This window comes from Calliopsis andreniformis, chromosome 9 (assembly GCF_051401765.1).
Source record: "Calliopsis andreniformis isolate RMS-2024a chromosome 9, iyCalAndr_principal, whole genome shotgun sequence".
Taxonomy (NCBI): domain Eukaryota; kingdom Metazoa; phylum Arthropoda; class Insecta; order Hymenoptera; family Andrenidae; genus Calliopsis; species Calliopsis andreniformis.
Genome location: NC_135070.1, coordinates 3,076,326 through 3,101,019, shown reverse-complemented (window position 1 = coordinate 3,101,019; position 24,694 = coordinate 3,076,326). Strand labels below are relative to the sequence as shown.

At 38.7% G+C, this 24,694-nt stretch overlaps 1 protein-coding gene across 6 annotated transcripts; it reads left to right on the top strand.

Moving 5' to 3' along the window:
• Positions 1 to 418: 418 nt before the first annotated feature.
• Positions 419 to 24,611, top strand: Gbs-70e (Glycogen binding subunit 70E). 6 transcript variants are annotated; one of them, XM_076384019.1, is made up of 6 exons: positions 419 to 534; positions 825 to 945; positions 12,767 to 13,021; positions 13,460 to 13,972; positions 14,242 to 14,773; positions 19,499 to 24,611. In XM_076384019.1, exons 3-5 carry the CDS (start codon positions 12,773 to 12,775, stop codon positions 14,413 to 14,415), a joined length of 936 nt encoding a protein of 311 aa, XP_076240134.1. In that variant the 5' UTR covers positions 419 to 534; positions 825 to 945; positions 12,767 to 12,772; the 3' UTR covers positions 14,416 to 14,773; positions 19,499 to 24,611. The 6 variants fall into 6 exon arrangements, with proteins under 6 accessions (XP_076240134.1, XP_076240135.1, XP_076240136.1 ...); XM_076384020.1 differs by having other exon boundaries at positions 752 to 945; XM_076384021.1 differs by having other exon boundaries at positions 430 to 534; positions 755 to 945.
• The last annotated feature ends 83 nt before the right edge of the window (positions 24,612 to 24,694 follow it).

The following is a 24,694-nucleotide window of genomic DNA, read 5'->3' as shown; positions in this document are numbered from 1 at the left end:
ACGCAATTAGTACATTCAATTTATTATTTACATATTATTCTCATAATTAATTACTCGAAAATCGAGTATGTACATATTTTGGCATTGGTGGAATGGTGCCATAGTGTTATCAGCGTTTCAGATTTCGTTTTTATGGAGTGGCTGGGCAAGACTCGTCATAAAAATTAAGGTAAAAACCGGTATGGCTTAGCGATCGTTGTCTCGCTCTTTTTTGGGTTCCTATTAACTTCTGGCTCAAAGACCGAGTCTGTCGCCAGCATCGTGTAAGAGCGCAAACACGTGGACACACAGCCCCCTGATTCGTCCGTCCATCAAAATCACGTGAATCGCACGAGGCTGAGGCAACGCATGCGCCTTTCGGAGGGATACCAAGTGCGGCGACGTGCTGTCGGATGACACTTACGCCGGTACTTTCAGACGCAGTCGGACCGGGGAGGAGGTCAGAACGCGTGGTACGCGCCGGCGACCCAACCACAGAGGAACTTCGAAATCCTCTTTTGCGTCCAACAGAAAGAGCCTCCACGGAAATAATCCGTAAGTGTCTCACAAAAAAAAGAGAATGAACAGAAATACGTGAAACTTCCGAAATCGACACAATCGATGCACTGTGTCGTTTTTATTACGTGAAACCCGTCCATCCCCATCACACCGCTGGTTCCTTTGCGTTCGTTTCATCTCGTTTCGATCGTGTTTGGTTCGTGTTCGCGCGAGAAATTCACAAGAGTAACGCGATGTGCTTGATCGTCTAAAGAAGATCCGCTGGGAATCAGCTTTTCGCACGTTGAAAACCGAAGATATTAATCACTGGCCGTCTCGAAGTTCAGGCTGAAGCGAACAGTTTGTGCGTTCTTGAAGGAAAGGACTGAGAAGACGGGAAAGGAGCGGAGCTTGACTTCATTTCGACCCACTTGCTGGTGAAGCGATCCTCTAGTTGACAAAAAACTCGTAAGTAGTTGCCCTGTTTATTTTTACTTTCTATAGAATTCTCGTTACCGACCGAGCAACGTCTTTTTCAGCGATAGTGTTGAGCTCTTAAATATACAGTAGTGGTAGTATTTGCAGCGGTATTTCAGGAATTTTGAAATCAAATCGCGTACTTGAGCGTCTTCCATTGTTTCTAATCGATTTATATCGTAATGGCCCGTGCACGCTGCGTTGTGTTCGTTGCGCATCTGCGACAATTCTTATGTAACGGGAATGCGTACAGTTGCACAATTGCAGTATGCACTATGAGACTATAAGCACGCGATAAAGTTCATTTATAGTTCGCGTCGTTGTTGGTAGTATTATCATTCGCGCGTGAACCAGACTTCTTTGTTTACAAATAAACGCTAGATAACGTTCACGAGTAATGTCACGGACTCAACATAGAAAAGCTACGCGCGGCTTTTATCGTGGCATATTATCATGGATCATGTATATCGCGACCATTGGTCGAAATCGACGTGTTAGAATCGTATTTAAATTTGAAGAACGATGTGAAAAGCCCGCGCGCGGCTGCGCATGCACGCTGAGCCGCGGGAAACACGTGTATGAGATAACGGCCAGTTGATAAAAGCGAGAGAAGATTGGCGAGCGAAATGAAAGCTCCAGAAAGGCTTGCACCGGTTATATCTGTCTTTCATGGAAACGCTTTTATCGTCGGGCAAAGAAAGTAAATGGACTCGGCTCGATTAGAAGTTATGGGGCGGGAAGAGCATTATTAGCAGCATTATTGTTTAATCTACGACGTTTTGAATAACGCGAACGAGGGACTGATGAGCTGGCTCCTGACCTCACGGCACAACGGAAACAATAAATAAATGCTCTGCTCACGACTTGCTCCTTTGACTTTTTAATGTACATTCGTTAGTCACTCGTCAGCGACGTTAGACGACGCTGCAACAATTCTTTTCCAATTTTTTACTGTCAAATAGTGACCCAGAGGGATCCTTAAAATACAAAGTAAGGCGTAAAATAGTTTTGTATCTACTTTATTCACAATTATAAAATATCTTATGTTTGATGAACCGTACAGAAACTTTTAAATTATTAAAGAATGTTTAGTATATTTTTAATACGAGATGTTTGAAATATTTAGAGCGAACTTAACATTTTGTAAAAAATTTTTTATTTTATCAAATTGATTTATAGTAACACACATTCCTGTAGGCATGCTTTGTGGATTTTATGCTTCTTTCGAAAAAAAATTCCTTTACGTGTTTGGAGTCCCAGTAGTAAGAGCAAACTCCACAGCTTCCACTCTGTGAGGTCTCCTGCCTTATGGGTAAAGCCAGACTTATTCGTTCCTATACTACTCATGTTTCTAAATAAAAGGTTGGAGGAATATTTCAGTTGTACAACTATCTTGTACGTACAGTTATAATTGCTAAAATATTAAAAAGAAAAAAGAACAAAGAAAGAATTACAGAGAATCCAAATTGGAGCAGAAAATGTCTTATGACATCGTGTCCAATCTATCTTTATTTTATAATAGTAATGTCTTGAAGCTAAGATATCTATATGTTAAGATTTACGATTAGGATGATTACAATTTTACAATTTTGTAGACGCATTCAAAGGCAAAAATGGAGCAACAAAGTCTTGACACATCTTGTATCTCTTACGATTTAATTAAAACTTTAAAAATCGACGATTCATTTCCTACAAATGTTTCGGATTTATACTTTTCCAAAAATAGAAATAGAAATTAAATTTCTATTCCTGACGATGTTCCTAGAATGAAAAGGAAATGTAAAATAACAGCAACAGTATATAACACATTCGAAGCTCATTAGTAAGAGATTTCTTCTCTTACAACCGGCCTGACTGCTCTTTTAAAATGCCTCTGGTTCGCTTTTTACATGGCCGCGTGCCCGCGTGCTCTCATGCCCCCGCATAAATACGCACGTTTTCCGGTCACTCGTCTCTCTTGAACGCCTACTTATTGTTAGAGACACTGAGTCCTGTGACACAAGACGAATCGTTTACACGTACAATTCCCACGCATGCATCGCTACATATGCACTTCCGGAGAAAGCTTGGAGAAAATAGTAGCAATTCGTATCTGCTCTAGAGACCCTAGTTACAGCGGTCCTCTATGAACGCTGTGAAAAGTTTGCGAATGAGCAATCAGTTATGAGGCATATTTTAATTGCGAATGCGCTCTAATACTAATTTACTATCAATTTGACCTATTGCAAACCTGAAAGTTAGCTGTATATATGCTTACTAGCAAAGTCGCATTTCTGTTCGAGCATATAATATTTTTTTAGTTGGACGTACAGCTGAGGTACGAGTTAAAATTACGTATCATTCATAGTAAACTTCTATTATATTTTGTTTATTAGTTTAGAATAGTATAACATTAACCCTTTGCAGTAGGAAATTTAACATTTTACCTTCATAGAATGCATTTAGGCGCACCAGTAGAGTACAAAGAGTTAAACATAAGTATCAAAATGAAATGCTGGAAAAAATGAAACTGGTTTTTATCGATATCATTAGTTGAATTGAGTGGTACTTAAACTTTTTATGAGGTTCATAAGTACTTCTACCTATAATGAAAATTCCAACACATACTGCGTTTGCGATAGAAGGTAGCGTAACGTGTTTGCTACGTTTAACGAAATTTAAAAATTCAAGTCAATGACCGAAAAATACCTGCCTATGACAGGTCTGTAATTCTAAAAATTTTTTCTTCCTACACGTCACTGAGAGAAGTACAACACGTAGTCGTTACGGTTGATAAGTCTCGAAAGAAGTATGCAGCGTATCGCGGTGAACGCACGCCAGAGTTTGTCGCCCTCCTGCAGCTTATATAACATATACATAGATGCTCCTTTAAAAAGTGTAGGCCGTTTAGTTTGGAGACTCATTCTTACACGTGACTCAGGAATGATATTATGTCACACCTTTGAACCTGGTCGAATTCCTTTCTGCTTAGAATTTCTCGGGATGCGCTAATGGCGTATAAGTTTCTTCAAATTGAGATAGATCAGTGCTGCCCTCCAAGGCCCTACGACTTCAACTTTCACATAGGCAGATACATGTCTCGTTATCTGCTTTGTTTCTCTCGAAGCGATCTTATGTAATTCGAACTAATAAAGTGATATATAAAAAGGAAAAAATTCGTTGCACTAATTAGAATGAATTAACGAGGGACACGGAACATGCATTGAATTATTTACGACAGTGCATATTTACCGCGCACGTGACACTGCGGTTTATATTAGCACCGTATTGCGACGGTGTATCAGTCGTCTCTGTAGTTTATTGTTCCACATACAAATCAACGAAAGTCAAAAGGGTATCTGTGCCCATGCAAAGTGCCCGATGTATCGCAAAGTAATTATATTCTAAACGAGCAATCTGTCCTTATCAGCCGCGTAAATATAGCATTACAGTGCTCCGTGCGTTCATTAATCGTGTCGCGTCCCGTATCTTTGAGCATCGTGTCTTCTCGTTATCAGCGAGGAGAGGGGTCAGCCAGTCATGCACTCTTGAAACTCTGAAAAAATTGATCGCCCGCCCAGACACATTCTTTCTGTCATTCGATAAAATCGAATGTCTGTGGGCAATTTAGAGCGCGATCGATACAAGTTTCAAATCAAGATCGCAATCACATTCATTAGTAGTGTCGTTTGTATCGAGATCGTCGATAGATCCACGCTTATCGACGAAAGTAGTGCTCGAGAAATGATCGAAACGAATCGATTCCCCCCTTCTCCCGTGCCCCACGCTCATCCAGATATAATCGCCTGGCACTCGTGCTCTACGAAGAACGCTCGTCAAACACCATTGGCGTCGAAATCGTTTTATCTCGAGACACTTTTTCCCTTTATCGGGTACACAAAGGCATCTCGCGCGATCTACGCGACATGTTGCGTCTTCTTTATGGTTTCGGCGATTAAACTTTGTCCGGTAAGATTCCGCGCTCGAGGGTGTAGCGAGTCGGCAAGGATATGTCGGTTATCGGGCTGCTTCGAACCAGAAACGCGACGCGATAACAGCAGAGGATCCGACCTCAGCGGCGCCTTCGATCGCTGAAAAATACCGGTCTCGGAGAGCTCGCTTGCCTGCGCATTGCCTCTCTAACGGCGGCTAACGTTGTCAATCGTGCTGTCACACTTCTGATAAAATTTTTCGAAATATTCCTACGGTACCGCGCGCGTGCTCGACTCGTGGCTGAAGGCACGCGGTTGTCACGCGCGTATGACGCGGAGAAAGTTTATGGTCCCTCGCGATTCTAGTAACTCATTTACCCAGCCCTTATTTGACCAAAGGACATGGCTTGAAATGTCTTGTTAGCTCAAATTGCCTCGTTTTATTTTTCAGCTCGTTTAAGCCCTTAGTCGATTGTAAGTGTTTTGTTTTTTTCCTGTGCCGAAGACCTTCGGAGTCTGCGCTCTCCTTTAGTGCTCGCCATCGCTTGTATGTACCTTTAAATTGCCTTGTCCTTTAAACTTTCTGCCTCGTGATGTATGGGATCGGATATAATGATTTATCATGAGTTTGGCTGGACAAAAGATCGCTCAAGGATGGAAAAGTATTAACACATATTCGTCAAGGTTGTTATTCGTGATGTATGTATAATTTCTAGACGGTAGAAATTCGCGTTATAAAAGGAAGATATTCAAATTTAGCAAACCGGTTTCTCCTTTCTATATCTGTACTATATGGCGTTTAACTATTCCTCTCCTTTTTTTTTCTCCCATTTTTTTTTTGTGCCAAGTAAAGGTAAACCGGTTGGTTACGAAAATTTCGTCGGCAGTGGAATCTTTTCTTTTAACCAAATGTTTACATTTCACCGAGTAAATAACTGCTGCGAATTTCTGCGTGTAGAATACGAGAGGAGAAAAAAAAGGTTCTTTAGTTGTTTGTTGATCATTTAACCTTTCGATGATAACGGAGGTTCTTGTATTGGCAAAAAATTCAATTTCATCGATACGAAGTCCTCGTTCGCACAATATTAAGTAATAGATAAGCTGTGAACCGAGATAAATTATTATTAATGCAATTCCAATTATAATCGCTCCAAAATGATCAGTTAGGAACGAATTCTCGCATCATTATCATAGGTCAGGCATACTCAAAGATTGCAACGAATCATTAAGGTCTCCGAATGTTGTGTACTTCCCCTCCCCGTTTAACTTCACGCCGATGCCCCGTATCTTCGTGTATCTTCCACTCTGTTATGCATGTGTATGTCTATGTAAACATACATATACATTTTTCTGCTCTTTGACGCTCGTTATCGATCGATTACGCAATAAAAGCAGTTTACATAATCCGTATCGATATTGTATTCTAAAAGGGGTAGATATACAAGTGGGCAATTCGTCAGTAAAAATACATACGTAATTGCAAGTGTTCGCCAATATCAGGATCACAGTCCGGTAACGTAACAGTAACCGATGACACTATTAACATATATCTCTTTCGGTGCAGCGAGTTTGCCGTGATTAGTTAATCGGTGGTTAATTAATACAATGAAGAAGCGCATCGAAATCTATCCGAAATAACACAAGTCATTTTTTATCTGTGAGCGTTGGTCGGTTGCAACCCGATGACCAAGAAGTCACGCTATGTTTTCCAACCAATACACATTTTTGCTCCTATGTTCGGTTCAGTATCTCGCTTCAATATCGAAGTCACGTGGCATTTCCCATTGTGACCTATCGGGACGTGTTTTATTTTTTGCAGTTCTTTCATGGAATCGCAAGCGCATACTCATCTTATGCCATGTTGTCAATGTTAATGAGGCAATTTACTGTTAATTAATTGTCTCGTAGAGAATTGTATCGTTTGAGTAAAACGTTATCAGTTGTCAACGTTTCCGGCTGTACATACGATTTTGCGAAATTTCTGTCGCCTATGATAAGTCAAGGACTTGTTATATTTTCCGACTTTATCGGATTAGTCGTAGTCTAGTTCCGCACGTGACTCCTAATAACCCACGACCCCACTTATCAGAGACGATTGATAGTAATTAACAACAATAGAAGTGAATTTCATTATAATTGAAACGTTCTGTTGAAATATGCTACTTTTTGCCGCAACGCCCGCCAGATAACAGTCCGTTCAATATAAATTTCCTGTAATCGCTCTCGGCGTGCATTAAAAATATTTTATCAATGATATTCGCGGACAGGGAACGTGTTCGTTTCGCGTGTACTGTTCCACTCGATTTCAATGAATTTTTATTTTAGGAGAATAATATGTCATCAATTCAAACAAAAGTTCTAATTTTGGTTACCACTCGATTAAGCACTCTAGCGAATACTTTTGAAATAATCAGTTGTTTAAAATTACATCAAATTGTCGTGACGTAATTTCTTTTGTAGAAATAAAATGAGGAGAATAATTGTTTGTTTATTTTCTGTTTCACTGAAAAATATTACGAATAACTGCGATAGAATAGAAACACAAACATAATATTGAAGGAATAAACATATTTTGTTTATGTTTTCTGTTTCTACAATTATTATTTACCATAGAAATTTTTTAATCAATACATGATATGATTACAATACAATTATGGCTTCTAAGAATTAATACGTAAAATATAGGTATTTGTATTCTACATATTATGTGCATAGTTTGTTAAAGTGTAATGTTTAAATTTCTGGAATTTACATATGTGCGTAACTTATGGACTAGGAAAGACCGTGACACGAACTCCTGGGAAAATTAAATTTACTATATCAAACAGTGTGAATCAATAAGAGCTACTATCTAAAATTATTCGTCATAGAAACAATAAAACTAAGTGACACAATTATACTCAATCATTTGTCTGAGTTAGAGGTCCAGGGCCAACTTCGTCAACTTATGGGTCGTTGAATTCGTCTTTCTATTGGCTGTAATACAGCAATAAAAAGAATCTACCGACCTTGAAGAAATTAAAATTACCATGATATCTCAGAAAATATGAATACGTGTACAACATAAAGAAATCAACGATAAGTCCTCTTAAATGTAATATACTTCAATTAAAATTGTTTTTAATACAGTTAGATAAGTTATTTTAATCCTTCATCAGTAATTTGGATATTTTATGGCCCAAGACTTATCATTCTCTTGAAGTTTTTCATGAAAACTAAAGTAAAACGAAAATAAATGATGTAACATTAGTAACGAAAAATATTCGAGAACATTCTAGAAATATTGGAATGTAAGACAGAATTTTTGTAAATTCTTTAAATGTCTAGAACATCAAAAAATATCTTTGATGGACATAAACGACCCATGCTGCTAACAGTGTTGGTAAAGAAAATAATTGCTGAAGAACGGTTAAATAATAGTTCTTATTGACTTGCCCTGTATAGTGCTATTTTAGTGTACTATTCAATCAAATAGCGTTAGAGTCAAGGAAGAAGTAAAAGAGGATCGAGTTTCCTTCCGATCCATCGCGCCGTTATTTTAGGCAGCCCATTCGTTGACTAGATACCACAAACGAGAGTCAGTTTGTGTACGATGCACGTGGCTCGTCTCGTGGCTAGATCTCACGCGTTCTGTATCCAAGCCTTCAGAACCTGTATCTATATGCATACAAGTTGTGTATATACTCGCCTGCAGGGTTGACAAACCGGTATCGAAAAAGCGACATAACGCTTTCCTGTCTGAAGAGCGCGTGGTCGCGACGAGTGGACCGTACCTCGCCCCCTCAATTTTCGTCGAGAAAAGCGGTTCCGTTTATATGTGTCTTACAAGTCAGACAATTGGATGGATTCCAAGGGCGTAACGTGTCTCGATGTACAGCCAACTCAAACGATTCTAGCCTCACTCGACACTTTTTATCTCCCTCTCTTTTATTCAATGTCTCCCGTGTAAGAAAGAGATAGAGCGTCGGTGGGGCCAGATTCGTTTGAGCTGAGCGTAAGTACATGTAGCGCATAGAGACGATGCGCTAGGCTAATTATAACCAGGGGTATGCTCGAAATAGCGTAACGACGGCGCAATTTTCTTCGTCGAGTCACAAAACGTGAGCATAGTTTTTCTATTATTACAGAGAATCCTCATCGTTTATGATCCACTCGCCGCGATATCGCTCGATTTCCTCTGCCAAATTGTCGATTACGTAAAAGTTGAAAGTGGCGGACAAAGAGGCGATCTCGAGACATATCGGTAGCCGAACGAAGATACGCGCTGCTTAGACAGACGTGTGGGAAATCGTTCAAATCAGCTCTGTTTCGTCTGGGTTGAGAGAGACGGTTCAGCGTTATCTCGATAGTCGTGTCCCCTACATTACCGTGATTCACAATAGTTATAGCATTCATTTGTAGTCGGCTAATTTCCCGTCGCGTTATGAAATATCACGATGAAATGGTGCATCGCCACGAGACCGTGACTGAAGATTATCTACCCACGGGTGTTCCTTATCAGCCTCCAGTTCAGTACGATTAGGGAATTTTTTCGTCGTCGAATTCACGGACATGATCCCGTTCCTCTTTTTGCGTACTTTTCCTACGTACGCGATACGTGTACGTCGTAAATGGTTTGCGATTTGCTTCACGCAACACTGTTACATCATTCGACGAGTTTCTCACGCAACACTTTTTTCGAGGCGGTCTGTTTTTAGATGGCGTGTCTACTTTTTTTTTTTTATTAATAAACCTTAGGATTCGATAGGTCGTACATATACATGTAAACTTGCCCGTGGAAATATTCTGTATGAGTATTCGTCTATAAATAGATTCCTAAATATCTACATAATCACATGCTGGGGTCGTACATTTCCACTAACTCGAGGTTTTATGCTTAGTACAAGAAATGTCTATGGATAACTTGCAGATATTAATAAACTGCAGTTATCAATTTAGTATATACTTAGTACCATTAATCATTTTTCATGCTGGAATTGCAGAGATTCCACCATATTATATCATAATACTGACACCCTACTGAGGGTTAAATTTAACTCTTCACAATTGATAAGAGAGATATGGTTCTCTTTATAGATTTGAAAGAATGTGATAAGAGCAAGATGTGGGAAAATTTTCAATACTACATATATGCTTACAGCTTGACATGAATATTTGATGAACTTCGAAAAAAATATTTGAAGAGATTATAACTCAGAGATTATACTTTAATAATTATTCGAAAGAATGTGTATCATAATATTTAACAGGTTAAATAGAGTTTTGTAGTGCATGTAACCTTCAGCCTGGGACTACTATAAATATTTGCATTTTTACATTAGAATCGATTAAAAACATTCTGTATTCTAATACATAGATGCATCGTCAGTTTAATTAGTCGCAATAGAATCAATCATAGGTTTGTGTTATTAACGACTCATTTGCTTAGAGGGCAAAATATTTTTTAATCTGGAGTAGCACTTGTTATTTGATGTTAGTTTACTTATTGTTAGATTCTTCTCTCGTAAACAAGATTACGCTATAAACTCGTGACAATAATCATTTCGTGTTTGCAAACGGAAACATACCAACAATATGATGTTTAGAGAGATCGTAGTGATCTCTAGTTTATCAGACGAGATAACAATTTTTGCGTCGAAAGATTGCTATCAAAAAAATTTAGAGGACACGTGTGAATGGTAGCTTAAGCTGAAAACTGGTAAGAGGAATAATTGTCATCTTGATAAACCTGCGATAAAATCTCAAATGGAAAGTATGATATATCTCTTTCAGAAATATTTATCATTCTTGCTTAAAATTATTAAAATGTACATCTAGAATTCACAGAAATCCTTCGGACATAAATTTTCCTCCGAATTGTCTTATACTGTTTCGATACGTAAAATCAGTCACTTAGAATCCATTCGAAGCTTCGTTCTACCATCCACTGTGCAGCAACTATTCGTTTATATTTAATCAGTTATCAGCTGCATAATAATTATTGCGCACAAATTTCTAGAAGTTTGACATTGAATCGAAGAGCGCGTTCGACATCCTCGTGATTGTTTTGGTCATTGTGCCGACGATCGCAGGTTAGAAAGTTAACGAAGTGAATTGTCATCGAGATAGGGGCAGAGGGGGGCGTACAAATCAAAAGACACAGACACGCTCTTCGCACGCACGGCGGAACCATAAGTCGAAAGTGTCACCTTGGACTATGCAAAACGCTGCGATAACGTTATTCTTTCTCTTTTTTCCCTTTTTGTTCGGTTTTGCAGACCAAACAGTTTGACCCCGGAGCCTCGTTCGCGTAATGATAAACAATGCTCGACCGTTCGCGCTGACCTCTACCCCTAGTTATACATACGTGACACCGCGCAGGCACTGTGCATAACACATCGTCTCTCCTGTAACATTCAACATTTAAAAGGAACATTTTTTTATTAATGATGACTCCTAACATCGATTTTTTTTTTAGACCATCGATCTTTTAAATAAAATAACGAGTGATTGTCTCCTTGCTAAGGGGTGAAGGGGGGTCATCGGAAACTAAACGGAAGCAAGAAATCTGTTTACGAAAATCGCACGATACCATGGTATCTGCATGCTTTCCATTGGAACACGATAACCCTATTGTTGTTGGTGCGCGTGTCGATAAATCGGCTGTAAAGATTCTCGCAGAATAGAAACGGCTGTCCATAGGGACGATAGGTTCAAGTAGCTGAAACTCGAAACATCCGATTCATGATACCGGTTGAGTCTTAAAGCCGTGTGCTTGTTTGGTTCCGGTCTGGTACATGACGGGTCTGGTTCGCGAGCGAGTCTTAAGGGACGAGAGAAGAGACTACTGTGTCGCCACACTTTAAGAGTCGTAATTCCACTCCCGGCGTAACATGACTACGAACACCTATTCTAACGCGCAAAAGGTTTCATGCCGCGATAGAGAATCGTACGGAATCTGCGACACGTGTTATCCTTTAAGAGAGAGCAATTAAGTGATTGGATAGGATTTTTTTGATCAATTAACACTCCTAGGTGGTAGCAGAAGGTCGAGAATATTTTTAGTATCGTACTTGACCAGCGTTGTTTGTCAGGGAGACATTGATACGTCATAGTTGGTTGATAATGTAAGTGTGGGACCGTGACTCCTCATTATTGCTTGTTTTAATAAGTTAAGTAACGTTATCTAATTGAAGAGTGTATCTTACTTTCTTTGAATCGCAACGCGTACGAGATTCTAATCCCGTTTTAAATTTGGAAAGGAAAACTTGCCCAGGCTCGCAAGTCGGTCAATACGAGTCGGTGTTCTGCAACCCAGAGATAAAGTTTCATTCGAACGTATAGATGGACTTAGGCCCCTTTCGCTTCGTTTTTTTCCACGCGATCGTTATATCCGCAAATATTTGTCCCATCTGTGTAAAGGCACAGTCTGTTTTAGGGCAATCAATTTCTAGTGAATGATTCACGTGATATTGTGTGGTCTTCTAATCCTGCCGACGAAGCTTTTGGCACTCGTCTTAGGGCATCGCCAAAGTATTAAAGATCTGGCGCCTGACCGTCGAAGTATCAGAAGCTGTCATTTCACCAATGCGACAGCTACGAACTCCTCGTCTTGGTTACTCAATTCGGGACTAGGAAGCTTAGCGATGAACCAATACGAAAACCTTCGAAGAATCTCCCAAGATTTAAAATGTTCGATGTTGTATTGTTGTATAAAAGTTTCCGTGACTATAAATATTAGACGCGAGAGAAAGAATTTGTCAGCAGTCCAAATAATTCAGGTGCTAGAGGACTCGAATGCTCGTTTAAAGACGTTCCTTTCCAATTCTGGCGCGAACAAATTCTTATTCTTCTTTATAATATAAGTACAAGTGGATGATGAAATTTCGTTAATGATGTAATCAAATTCTGTGTTCTTTCAGATCTAAATGTGTTCCATAGCGATGCCTGCTGAGCTGCTTCTGGGGCATAGCCCTCCAGTATACAGTCCACTACTTTACAGCCCTTTGGTGGTAACGGCACCGACTATTGCCAGCAGATCGGTGCCACCTAGGATAAGGCCATGCCTTTCGTCTGGTTCTCTGGCTATAGACAGCATAAGGAACAGTAACGATGGCAGTAATAAACAGAAAAAGAAGGTGGTGTTTGCCGATGACCGAGGACGTCCCCTGACTCAGGTAACTACTAATTGATCTATTACCTTGAGTCATCCTCGATTTGTCAATAGTTCTAAAAGAAAATAGATATAGGAACATTTTCCTGTTGTTTAACTTTCTGTATACATTGTACGGATTTGAAGTTTCATATCGAACTTAATATCTTGAAATCATGATGTTTCGAAAAATGTATCTACAGTTTAACACTGCAAAAGAGCTTATGGTTACGATTTCCACTCTGGATTATAGCTACGCTTGATATCCCTACCACTTTTTGTTATTTTTTTACAACAAGATGTTTCTAACTTTCAAACTCTCAAATATTCCATTATTTAAATATTCAAAATTTTCTAGTAGGTATTCAAATATTCAAATCTTAAAATTCTCGAGTATTGAAATATTCGAATCGAATAAGATCTTGAAAGTTAAAGGTCCCCTTTTTGATGATTTTTTCAACAGGTTCGTGTAATGTCGGAGCCCAGCAATGTGCCGCCACTTTGGAGTACGGCATACCTAGCCGGATTAACTGGGCGATTGCTTCATCCGAAGATAGATAATGACGAACCCACGGAAGTCGCGTCGCCCTGGCAAGTAACGTTTCCCCAGCCAGCGAGCGATTACTTAGCTTTTCGACGAAAACTTGACCAGGAAAACGTGAGCCTTGAGAACGTGATAATAAGGGAGTCGGAACAGTGTCTGGTGGGCACCATTAAGGTGCGTAATCTGGCGTATGACAAGGAGGTCGTGGTCAGAGTGAGTAACGATTCTTGGAAGACCCACGAAGACGTGCACTGCACTTACGTCGAACAACCAGGCTCCCCAGCTCTAATTCTCTACGACACATTTCGTTTCCGATTGACCCTACCGCTGAAGTCGAACGTGGTAGAGTTCTGTGTACGGTATCGTACTGATGGCAAAGAATATTGGGATAACAACGAGGGAAAGAACTTTATAGTACGAAAGAAGTTAGAGGTGTGTACGTTCGGCGCCAATGGGAACGCTGTACAACAGTTTCTATGGAAAGCATTGCTATAGGGGGACATTTTACACAAAAAGAAAGAAGGCTTCTTTTTACCTAGTAATACACGTAAAACATACAAACTACATACACGGTAGAGGACACCACACGACAACGCTTCTACACTGCCACGACATAATGTAACTTCCGACAAAAGTCTTTTAATTGCCAATTATTCCGTAGCTCGGTGAAAATAGCCTCTCTATTGATTCCTCTGTTACAGCCTCGAGCACCTCCAAAACGATACGACATTCTAACGACTTCATGCGACGGATTCTCGAGTAATGGCTTACGAGATAACATACCGCGAATCACTGACGCGACAAGAGCGAACATCCGCACGTGGAGCGAGTTCGCCTCTTGGCAGCACCTCGCAAACGACGCCCCATACTGGTGAATGTTCGTCTTTGGGTACCCTCATCAAACGATGTATGGAGTCGTACGAATTCTTCCAGTCTACTTGGTTAATTGTCGAGGCGTAGACCACGCGGGACGAGGTGGTCATATCGCACACACGACACACGGGGGACACGACCGTCGTCGTATGAAGCGTGTGTTATACGACTGGCGCCCAGTAACAGGAGAACAGAGAAGAGAATATTGACGAAAGAAGGGAAGAGCGATGAACAGTGTACAAGATTCTATTCAGTTTGGATTTAGAAGGACAAGCTTGCTGCACGGATGGGAGAGACACGATTGGAGGTCGATAGCGCGGAGCAGACGGGAAAGGAGGCACCGGTCGCGTTACTTTTATGGTAAGTTGATCTTGTTCTACACCGCGGTGATACCGATCCTGAATTCGATCAAGAATTCCTGCGTTACATTGCCACTAACTTGCGATTAATCGTTTGCTGCTATTTAATAAATTTTTCAATGGTTTAACGCAGGGCTCGGCAGTTTTTTGTATAAAATGTGAAATAGATATCTTTAGGCTCTAGGAACCAAGAGTTCAGATCCAGAGTATTATGTAGATAAATATTTAGAGCATAAACGATTTCTCCGTAAGTTAAAATATATTCTTATGAGTGCAACCATTTGTCATATCTGTTTACTAATGAGGCGAATAGAATTACTTTTTTAAATAATATTTTAGACGTGCAAAAATTACTCTCAATTTATGAATCACACAAAAGTAGATAGCGTAATTTGTTCAACCCTGGTTTAACACATTCATAGTCTTCTGACCAATATGTGGATCGAAATGGTTGTAACAGCAATAACTCCACATGATGCGATGTTTTCATTAAATTCTTATTGAATTACTGATTCAGGAATTCATATATAGAAATATTAACAGCAATATAAAAATTCATATATTTCTAAAAATTCTTTGAAGCTTCTATCGACTTCCTAAATCTAGGGGTGAGTTGGTAGATGTCTCTTTAGTGGACTGTGAACGTGTCAGGCGTAATCGTTAACCGTGATACGATAAAGTGAAGTCAGAATGACGTGGATTACCATTCAGTTTTAGCGATTGTGTGATTTACGGTTTCATAATAAGTCGATCTACCAATGACGTAAATATGAGGACGCGTGATCCACCTGTCATTTAACTGACCCCACCTTATCAGCCATGTAACAGATATTTCGCCTTATCAAGAGGATTAATATCAAGAGGATAAACATATGACAAACATATTGGCATTTAGTCTTGTCTTTACCTGGAAATCCTCTTCGGCAAATTACGATAATCATAAAATAGACAATCTTGTTACGTGTCTCTCTCCGTCATGCTGATAAAATTCGGATCTTTGTGTCTTTTATATCTGTTTCTCTCAACATGGTTATTTTCCATCAATCTAGAAATGCTACTTGATTTCCAAATTTTGTATTACGGAAGCTTGCTCCATTGTAAAAATCCTTTCGTAAGATTCAAAATTTATTCACCAAACTAGAAGATTTATCTATCTCCCAAACACAAAAAGAATAAAAATTCATGTGTCGTTTCACATCGTTCATTGAATACGAATTTGCCGGTCCAAGTTTTCGTACACACGTTCGTGCGTGATCGTAAGATACGAATTTTTATGGGCTTGCCCTTGCTCACGTTGCGAAGAAGGAACTTAAGTGGAGAGAAGAGAAGGGATGGAGACCTCGTGCTGTTGCTGAATTACAAATATCTCCACTAGTCGAAATAATTTAGCAATTCGAATCGCGACGCGATTTTTATGAGGGATACTGCTTTCTAAAGTCGAAAACTCGGCAGAGGAACTAGACATCTTTTTCTTGCAGCCGATTTTGTGTGTGTGCACGCGAGACGCGTACTTTCTCTCTATAAATAACAATCTGCCTTGCCACGAACGATAACAGCCACGACCAGCAAGTCGCCTGACTCTAATCGTCTTAACTAAAGGTTGTTACCATGCGTGACAAGATACATTCATTCCTTCGTCTTCTTCGTCTCTTTTCTTCTCCTTTCTTGTTGCCCTAAAGCTAGCGTTTGCTAAGCGTTTACCCGACTGAACCTTAACGAATATACAAGATGATTAAAAAATAGAGGAAGATTTGCACGATCACATATGTGATGATTTAGTAAGTTGGAGACAAAAAATTAGGGGTCATATGTTATTAGGGTATATTGTGTGGTCTAAGATGGAAGCCTTCGAATCCTTTTTATTTCGAAATAGACATAGTCTTATTTAGATCTCATCCCACTTCCTTATTCGCATTCATCTGAATGGTTTCTATGTCGGTAGGATAGTTAATCTTTATGTGTATATGGTAGGCGATCATTTTAGGCAATTGTGAAGCCACTTTTACGTTATAAATTCGTATCGACTACGTCTCTGTCCAGGGCGAATGAACTTCTTTCAGGTCACATGGATTCAATCCGAGGTATAATATTGACAAGAAATTTTCCACGGTTAATCCGAGGTGGTTTAAAAATTGATTGCGCTGACTTTTTTATCGTTTTGTACGATAGAATGTTCATTCATTTTATTTTTCAGTGCACATGCATAAAGCGATTAAATAACAAAGTGGGTAAAGATTCTTCGTGTGCTCGATCAGTTTTCTAAATATTTGCATTTGGTGTCGCAATATCTTAGATTACTACATTTATATCTTGTTGAAAATTGTAGATATATCTTTGAAATAAGTGTCTACATTGTAGTAGTGATAATTTCAGAATGCCTTGAGCACTTTGTAAATCACGAATGATTTTTCATGGTCGAATCCTTGGCCTACTGCCAGTGGACTGACAAATGCCGGATGCATCTTGCGCACGATATCTTAAAGTAGTCTCAATGTTGAAAATACTCTTCTCTGATTCATACGATTCCTCGGGGTGTGGGTTGTGTACGAATAAATGGTGTACCCAAATTCATCTGGGTGTACAAAAGACAGTTGACAAAACCCTCAATCGTGTTTACACGAGCATTAACACTGTGAACCTTTAGTTTTCCGAATTTTAAGAAAAACGTAAACCAATTGCTATTTATATCTACGTATTTGATTTCCTGATATTGTGTTAAAAGTTCATTAGTTACATTAATAGTAATGTTTTGGTAATAAGCATTGTTTCGCATAAACTTTTCTAGAGGAACGTAGTAGGGGTAACCTACTTTGTGATATTGTTAAATCAACTTACAACAGTGCGCAACTTAAAAGCTGTGACAGGTGGCAGACTAATAAATTATGATGATGGTTCTATTAAAGTTAATTCGAAACAGTACTCGAAGAATGTGACAAAATGATCATGATGACCGTGACAGCTGATAAAAAATTTTACTGCTTATTTACAAGGAAATGTAGGGGAGAGATGACATGAAACGAATACTTTTTTGAGGATAAAATAACAAAAAAACTATGCGAGCTTTCTATGAATACAGTACTATTTTATACCATTAGAAATATTAGTTATTTTACTATAGTGATGAAAACCTTTTCTGGTTTTATATTTTATGTTTTAAAGAAATCCATTTTGTCCCATTCGTAAACTGATTATATTGAATGGGATGATGTAATAAAACAAGGTAATGTATTGGTATTCATTTTATAATCATTGTTTTCTTAGGTATCACAGACATAATATTGAACTCTTTTTAAGTTACATAAATGTCATAGTGTTATTATACTACATTTCATATTAGTTTATATATTTGAAAAATAAAAAAATTAATTCAGAGATAAAGGATAATCCTTTTAATAAATAACAATCTATAGTTTCAAAATATGAATAATAGAACTAAAAATCAATTCAATTTGGGTAATAATATTTTAATAACTATAAATTTACATGCGACTCATTCATAAATATGATAATGACATTGGAGATTTAACTTGTTTAATTATTATGTTACATAATGCAATGGATATCTGATATTTTATTATCATTTTTTAAAAAATATGTGATTAAATGTTATAATTAAGATATGAATCCAAGATAACAGTACTTTATGAGACGTTTCGAGAAAATAGGAGAAATTTTTTTTAACTCATGAAAAAAGTTAATCATCTGCCACTGTTACGTATAAATTGGCAGTGATAGTGGCTTTGAATTTGGTATGGTTAAACATGTTATAATGTAGCTTCAAAACAAATATAAGTCCATCGTAGGAAGATTCGCTAATTTTAAAATATTTACAATGTGCCATTCATGTCGCCTCCCCCCTATTTACAATAAAGTTTAAATAATGTCAGCAAAGCGTACTTACGCTTAAATATCTAAAAGTTTTAGTTAGACGTAGAATTGAATCCATTTGAACGCCTATTGACGTTCTTGTTGAGTTTCAGCAATTTATTTGGTTGATATTTGTGCCATTCAAATTGCCCCGTAAAACGCAAGTGCACTCTCACATACTTACATCCTATGTATGTATTTGTGTATACCGGTCGAGGCGTGGTTGTGAAAAGCGGTGGCGCAGGATCCTATGCATCGCATCGTGCCGCGTTGCAGTCATGCCATACCACGCCTCGTGAGCATTGTAAAAAGTTTAAGACGTCTAGACGTGTGGGTCGACTGGATAATCTCGACTACCCAACACCTTGAACGAACTGTCCCCCATATTGCACTTGCATTTTTTGATCAATCGCTTTTTATACGTAGCAGGTTCTTTCGAAGTCTAGTCACACGATTATTGAGGGACACCGAATTTGACGAATGATTGTAATTGTAGAGTGTAGAGACATAGTGTCTCTGTGTCTCTTGTGTCTTTTCAACTGGGAAAACAAGGAAAGACATACGACAGACGTGTGACCAGGCTCGTACGCGCGCAATTTGAATTTAGCTCACGCGCTTTTCTCTCTTTTGGTTCGATAAGATCCTATTAAAAATTCATGATTAATTGCTTATGCAACGTTACCAATTTATACTTTATTGATTGTGAGTGACTCGTGCTGATACGATGAAGTCGTAATTCTGTGATGCGATAATGTAATCGTCGTCGGTCAGCGACGCTGGCCTTCACGCTACTTAAGTCTTTAAACAATTCATTATTAAATGGACAACTTCTACAGTTCTCTCATTTCTCCCGTTTCAGATTGCAACGTGCAGAATCACGTACGCATAACAGACACATGCAAGAGAAACAATGCGGTAGCCGTGCGACAGGTTTGCGGAGCGCGCAGTGATCGATCATCGTGGATGGTACATTCCAAAGCTCTTCTGCCAGCTGCCGATTCGGAGATCGCCATGCGTCTTCTTCTTGATCGTCGTCTTCTTCCTCCTCCTCTTCCTCTTTCCTGGAACTTGGCTGCCAAAGCCGAGGATGTCCGCCAAGATAAGTTTCCATCTTCGAGTTGACCAAATCTCGCTGGTCTCGTCCATTCCTCTTTCTTCCTCTCTCTCTCTCTCTTTCTCTTCTTTCTATTTCCCACTCTTTCTCTGTTCTCTGTCTCTGTTTGTCTTTATATATAATATATATCTAACTCTAGCTCACGCTTCTTTTCTCGGATCCTTTTCAAAGTCGTACGAATTTACAAGGATACAACTAACTTTTTCTTTTTTTTTTATGGGTTTCCTATTGGGTAGGGTGGGTCGAGGGTTCGTCTCTTAGTAAATAACGCGAGGGAAAAGCAGCGTAGCTCGGCACAAAGTCGATTCGAAGAAATTGAAAAAGAACCGTGCGAACGGTTCCGTACGAAACGGTCACGATTAAGGGTCAGTCGGGGCGGGAAAATGTCAACATACTTTTAGTCGTATGGCTCCTCTGGCGTTTCTCCAGAGCGTGAGACCGTCTTGTTATTCCGCGTGAAAGTTTTAAACGCTGTCGTGACGCGTTTCGGACCGAACCGCTCGTCGATACGAGACACAATGTGTGCAACTATAGGGAATACTTTCCGCAAGTGCAACCGTCAAGTCACCTGCGATACCTACCGATGGTTGTTGTACGAGCACAATTGTGAGGAACGAAGAAGAGGGTTGTTTCCCTTTCCGATGAGAGTTTAGAATGCACTTATTATTAACTGACCGGTGCTGTTGTGTCTTTTTCACGGTAATAATGAAACGAGGGTATTACGAAAGTGTTTCGTAGTACATTTTCGTATGGGTCGTTACCGTTCTGTGAATCGGTATCGGTATTACCACGCCTGCTAAGACATTTCTCTGCACATTGTACATTGCACCTTTTACACGACACGTTGTCCAGCTATGAAGCGAGGACAGGTCGATACTCGTGCACACTCTTTCCCTATTATCTTTCGTCTAATGTTTTTCTTCTGTATTTTCGGTTTTCATTCTGTCGATAACTCGCAACTTACATACATACGTAAGTTAAAAATGGATATGAGTGCACACGTATCGGGACGTTGTCCATTTTTTATTGCATGTTAACCGTGAACGAGCTGATCGAGAGTACATATTCACCAAACCAATAATTTATCTCGACCATGGATTCAAGTGGAGATTAAAATTCTTCTCTGGAGAATATCGCGAATTAATAATGCCGTTACGAAAGCATGAGCGTATCTTATCGATTTAAACGTTTCGGTTCAACGAAAAAATTGCACGTTTTTATGAAAGCAGTATAATTATGTACATACTATATATATTTATATTGATAGGAAAAATCGAGGAAACAATTCCTGCGAGACTAAACTAATGGGTTGATTTTCGAAAAGATTGCTTCGCCTATTTCTTTTCTAGCCTCGGAACGAGTTCTTCCCTCGATCTGTGTGATAATCTCATTATTCTCAATTGGACAAAGTTCGATTCTCAAAGTTCGAAACTCTCTTTTGCTTTCTTCTTTATTGTCTCCAAGAAGGAATCCAAAAAGCGAGCTATATACTATTGTCATTGTCGCATGAAGGAATGCATGTTCTGACCATTGGATGCGCTATGTACGACTGGCTCGTACACATGCAAGGAACACGCGCACGCGTGTAAATCTTTATTATGGCTTTAAGTTGTCCTACGTATATGTCAGACAAATACTCAGGAAACGAGATTTTCTTTGCAGGGACGGTGGTGTGACGGTTACACACACTTGCTGTTCGCGAGGGCTGCAGAAAACGAGACAAGACTACACGAGGGAAAGGCCGCCGAATTGTAGACTAACGATGATGGGTGCATTAGGAAACCTTCCAAGAGTTGAAACGGAGGAAGTTAGCCGGTATCTCGTGTGGTCCAAATCATTTTTCAGTCAATTCTTTGCACCGCCCTCGCAGAAAGAAAGCATCCCTGGTTTCTCCTTGGAATTCATCTCCACTCGATAATAATTACTGGATATTAAACAGGAGTCTATGAACATATAATCTTCTGTTCTATTACGACGTTGTAGACCTCTTCGCTAGTGTACTTGGAGTCACTTGACGCTTTAGGCTTCGTTATCATTTAGCCTTCTATTGGAGTATTCTCTCGATGTATTTGTATGTAGATATGCTTGCTTTTGCATCAAGCACCATATTATTTCATGCATTCCTTTAGTCAAAATTTGTATATAGATTGATTGTAAATTATGGCAACGTGAAACGATTTCCAAAGAGTCGGTGACTCTATCGAGAATTTTTTAGAATAGATGATGGAGCCTATACCTAATGATGAATTTCCTAAGCAATTGCTCCATGTTTTGATCATGTAACGTTTATAGTTTGTAGGAGGACAGCCAGAGACGACTTTGGATCTTCAGATTCATTTTGAAATGAAAGAACATACAAATTCATGTTACTGTTATTGTACGATGTGTTCACAGATCCACCCATGCTCTGTAAAGTGTTCATCGAAAATTACTCATTTGTACTTAACATTGTGATCCGACTGCATCACTCGTTTTTCGAAATTTTTCTGTGTATAGTTTTAGTAAAACAGATTTCCTTGACGAATAGGCTGCCAGCAACGAAAGTTACTATTATCTCTCTTAAATCCTCGACGATATTGTGTTACAATCGACATTTTATTTATATTCATTATAATTTAATATTTTGTTAATTCCAGCAACGAAAAGCCCCGAATGAATTGACCTACTTATTCGATGATCGTTACCTGCTGTGTGTGTGTGCCCCCCCTGTTATCATGATTATCTTCTTACATTAAGGACCAACTCTCTTTTATACTCTATCTTGTACTCAATTCATTCCAGATATTGTACACGAACGAGCGTTGTTAATAAACTGAGTCAGAAGAATACACTCGAATGACTGAATTAAATACGAAGAAAGTTTCATCTTCGACGAGTGTTTAATATTAGTATATGGTATACAAGAGATTATGATGCCAATATTACATTTATAAGCAAAATACCGATTTGTCGATATATTTTCTAGAGTGCAACAAACTTCTTTTTTCTTTCTCTTTCTATCTTTATACATGCAGTGCATAGTAATTCATGATGTGCCTTCAGCGGCGAAGGGCGATTCTTTATTCAGAACAATAATGAAAGAATATTTAAAATTTCCTTTGTGGAATAATTATCTGGGAACATTATGAATTACAACGTGCTCTGCATGAAACGAGTACGATATTTATATACATGTGTGTATATATTAACATAAAGTGCAACAAGTTCGATGAACCGAGAAAAGCATGCTGTACTGGTTAGGTTCGCGTTATTTTGTCCGATTAAGCCCGAAAAAAGAATCTTCGGGAAGATACTTCTTCCACTTCCGGTTGGCATCTGACTCACCTGAACAATAATTTATCATGATTGACTCTCTTTCAGACAAAACGATTGGTTATTCTAGCGATAGAATTCCTTTCTCGATGTAAAGAAGTACAGTAAAATTGTAAGCTAAAGAGTGAAGAATCGAAACAAATGATTTCGATATAACAATATCATTATAACATTTCTCTGAAGCGCATACTGTACATCTTCCATTAGTTATACCATATTATACTCTAACCGTAACAAAATCAATTGACTGATCAAAATTGTATACTTGTTAAGCTCTAAACTCAGCTAGATATGATTTTGGCTTCCATTGCGTCCCAATTTACCTTTTCAGTAAAAGTAAAAGATTGATTTGCAGCTTTGTGTGAAAGGATAAGAATGTAGACGAATGTAGCTGGAAGGGAAAGCTTCGCAAGTGTCTTGAACGATCAAATGATTTCGTTCCAACTATAATTAAGGCGTTCTTGTGGAAAGTAGTGCAAGTGCCAAAATTAAAAAATGTTAATTTTTAACGTGGCGCATATAACGTTTTTTTTTTAAATAAAAGACAAAATTTTTCAATTTTGGCACTTGCACTACTTTTCACAAGAATGCTTCAATTGATGAAATCGAGCGCACGACCAAAGGAAAAAGGCGTCATCCGTGATTCGAGAATACGTTTTAGTTAAACACACGCCACTCGCTCGAACTAGTTTCCCTATTGTCTCGCAATCGGTGTAGATTTGAAGAGAAACAAAAAGGAACGCAAGCACGTGAATGCATACACCCACAATATAAATGTACAATTTTCTCTTGAGAGCCGTAAGACTGATAACTCGACGCAGGTACGCGGGATTGTAAATAGTATCATTATAAGAGACGTGAGATTGAGTTTCGATGAAGCTTGCCAACGGTAGCGTGAATGTTTAATATTATTATTATTGTTGTTATTATTTTTATTTTTTTTGTAATTAGTTGAATGAACGAGTCGGTTGAAGGTCTCATACGAAACTCTATTCTCTGTTGTGGTAGGTCCAGCGCTGAGTGTTACTCATGAAAGTTTGTCGTTCTAGGCTTCGCAAGATCGTTGAACGAAAAGTTCCCTATTTGCAAGAAACGTGTATCGATTTGCAACTACTTCCTTGTCCTCTTTCATTTCTTCTTTCTCTCCGCCACGCGTAGAGTTATGTTGAAGCGCTACTTCGCGTTGTATCTTTAGACAGAGAGAATGCCCTTCTATTATTAGCGCTCGAAGCCCGACATTAGCCTAGGTCTTAACTGCGTGTTTATTGTTACTGTCATTATCGATTTATTTATCGACTATTGATCGCTGTTATGTTTTTTCTTTTAATTATTATTATTATTAGTAGTATGATTGGTAATTGATACCTACGACTGCGGCTATTCATTGTTGTATAAAAGCAAGTGCGTTTGCTCCCTCGGATGATAACAGAATGCTCACGTATACATACATATATATATTTTCGGGTACCGAATTTGTAAATACGCTAATGTGTTATATATCGAGTAATTAGCAATAAAGTATATTTAGATGGGAATATTAAATACAGTGTCGCATTTATTTTATTGTCTTCGTATAACACTTCCTATCGCGAACTAGATAGCTACAAGATAAATCTATCGTTTGATAGG

Excerpts from the sequence above, each read along its gene's own strand:
- Gbs-70e (XM_076384019.1), top strand. The coding sequence starts at position 12,773 with ATGTGTTCCATAGCGATGCCTGCTGAGCTGCTTCTGGGGCATAGCCCT. Across the intron at positions 13,022-13,459 it reads GAGGACGTCCCCTGACTCAG|GTTCGTGTAATGTCGGAGCC; the intron begins GTAACTACTAAT and ends TTTTTTCAACAG. Across the intron at positions 13,973-14,241 it reads TAGTACGAAAGAAGTTAGAG|CCTCGAGCACCTCCAAAACG; the intron begins GTGTGTACGTTC and ends CCTCTGTTACAG.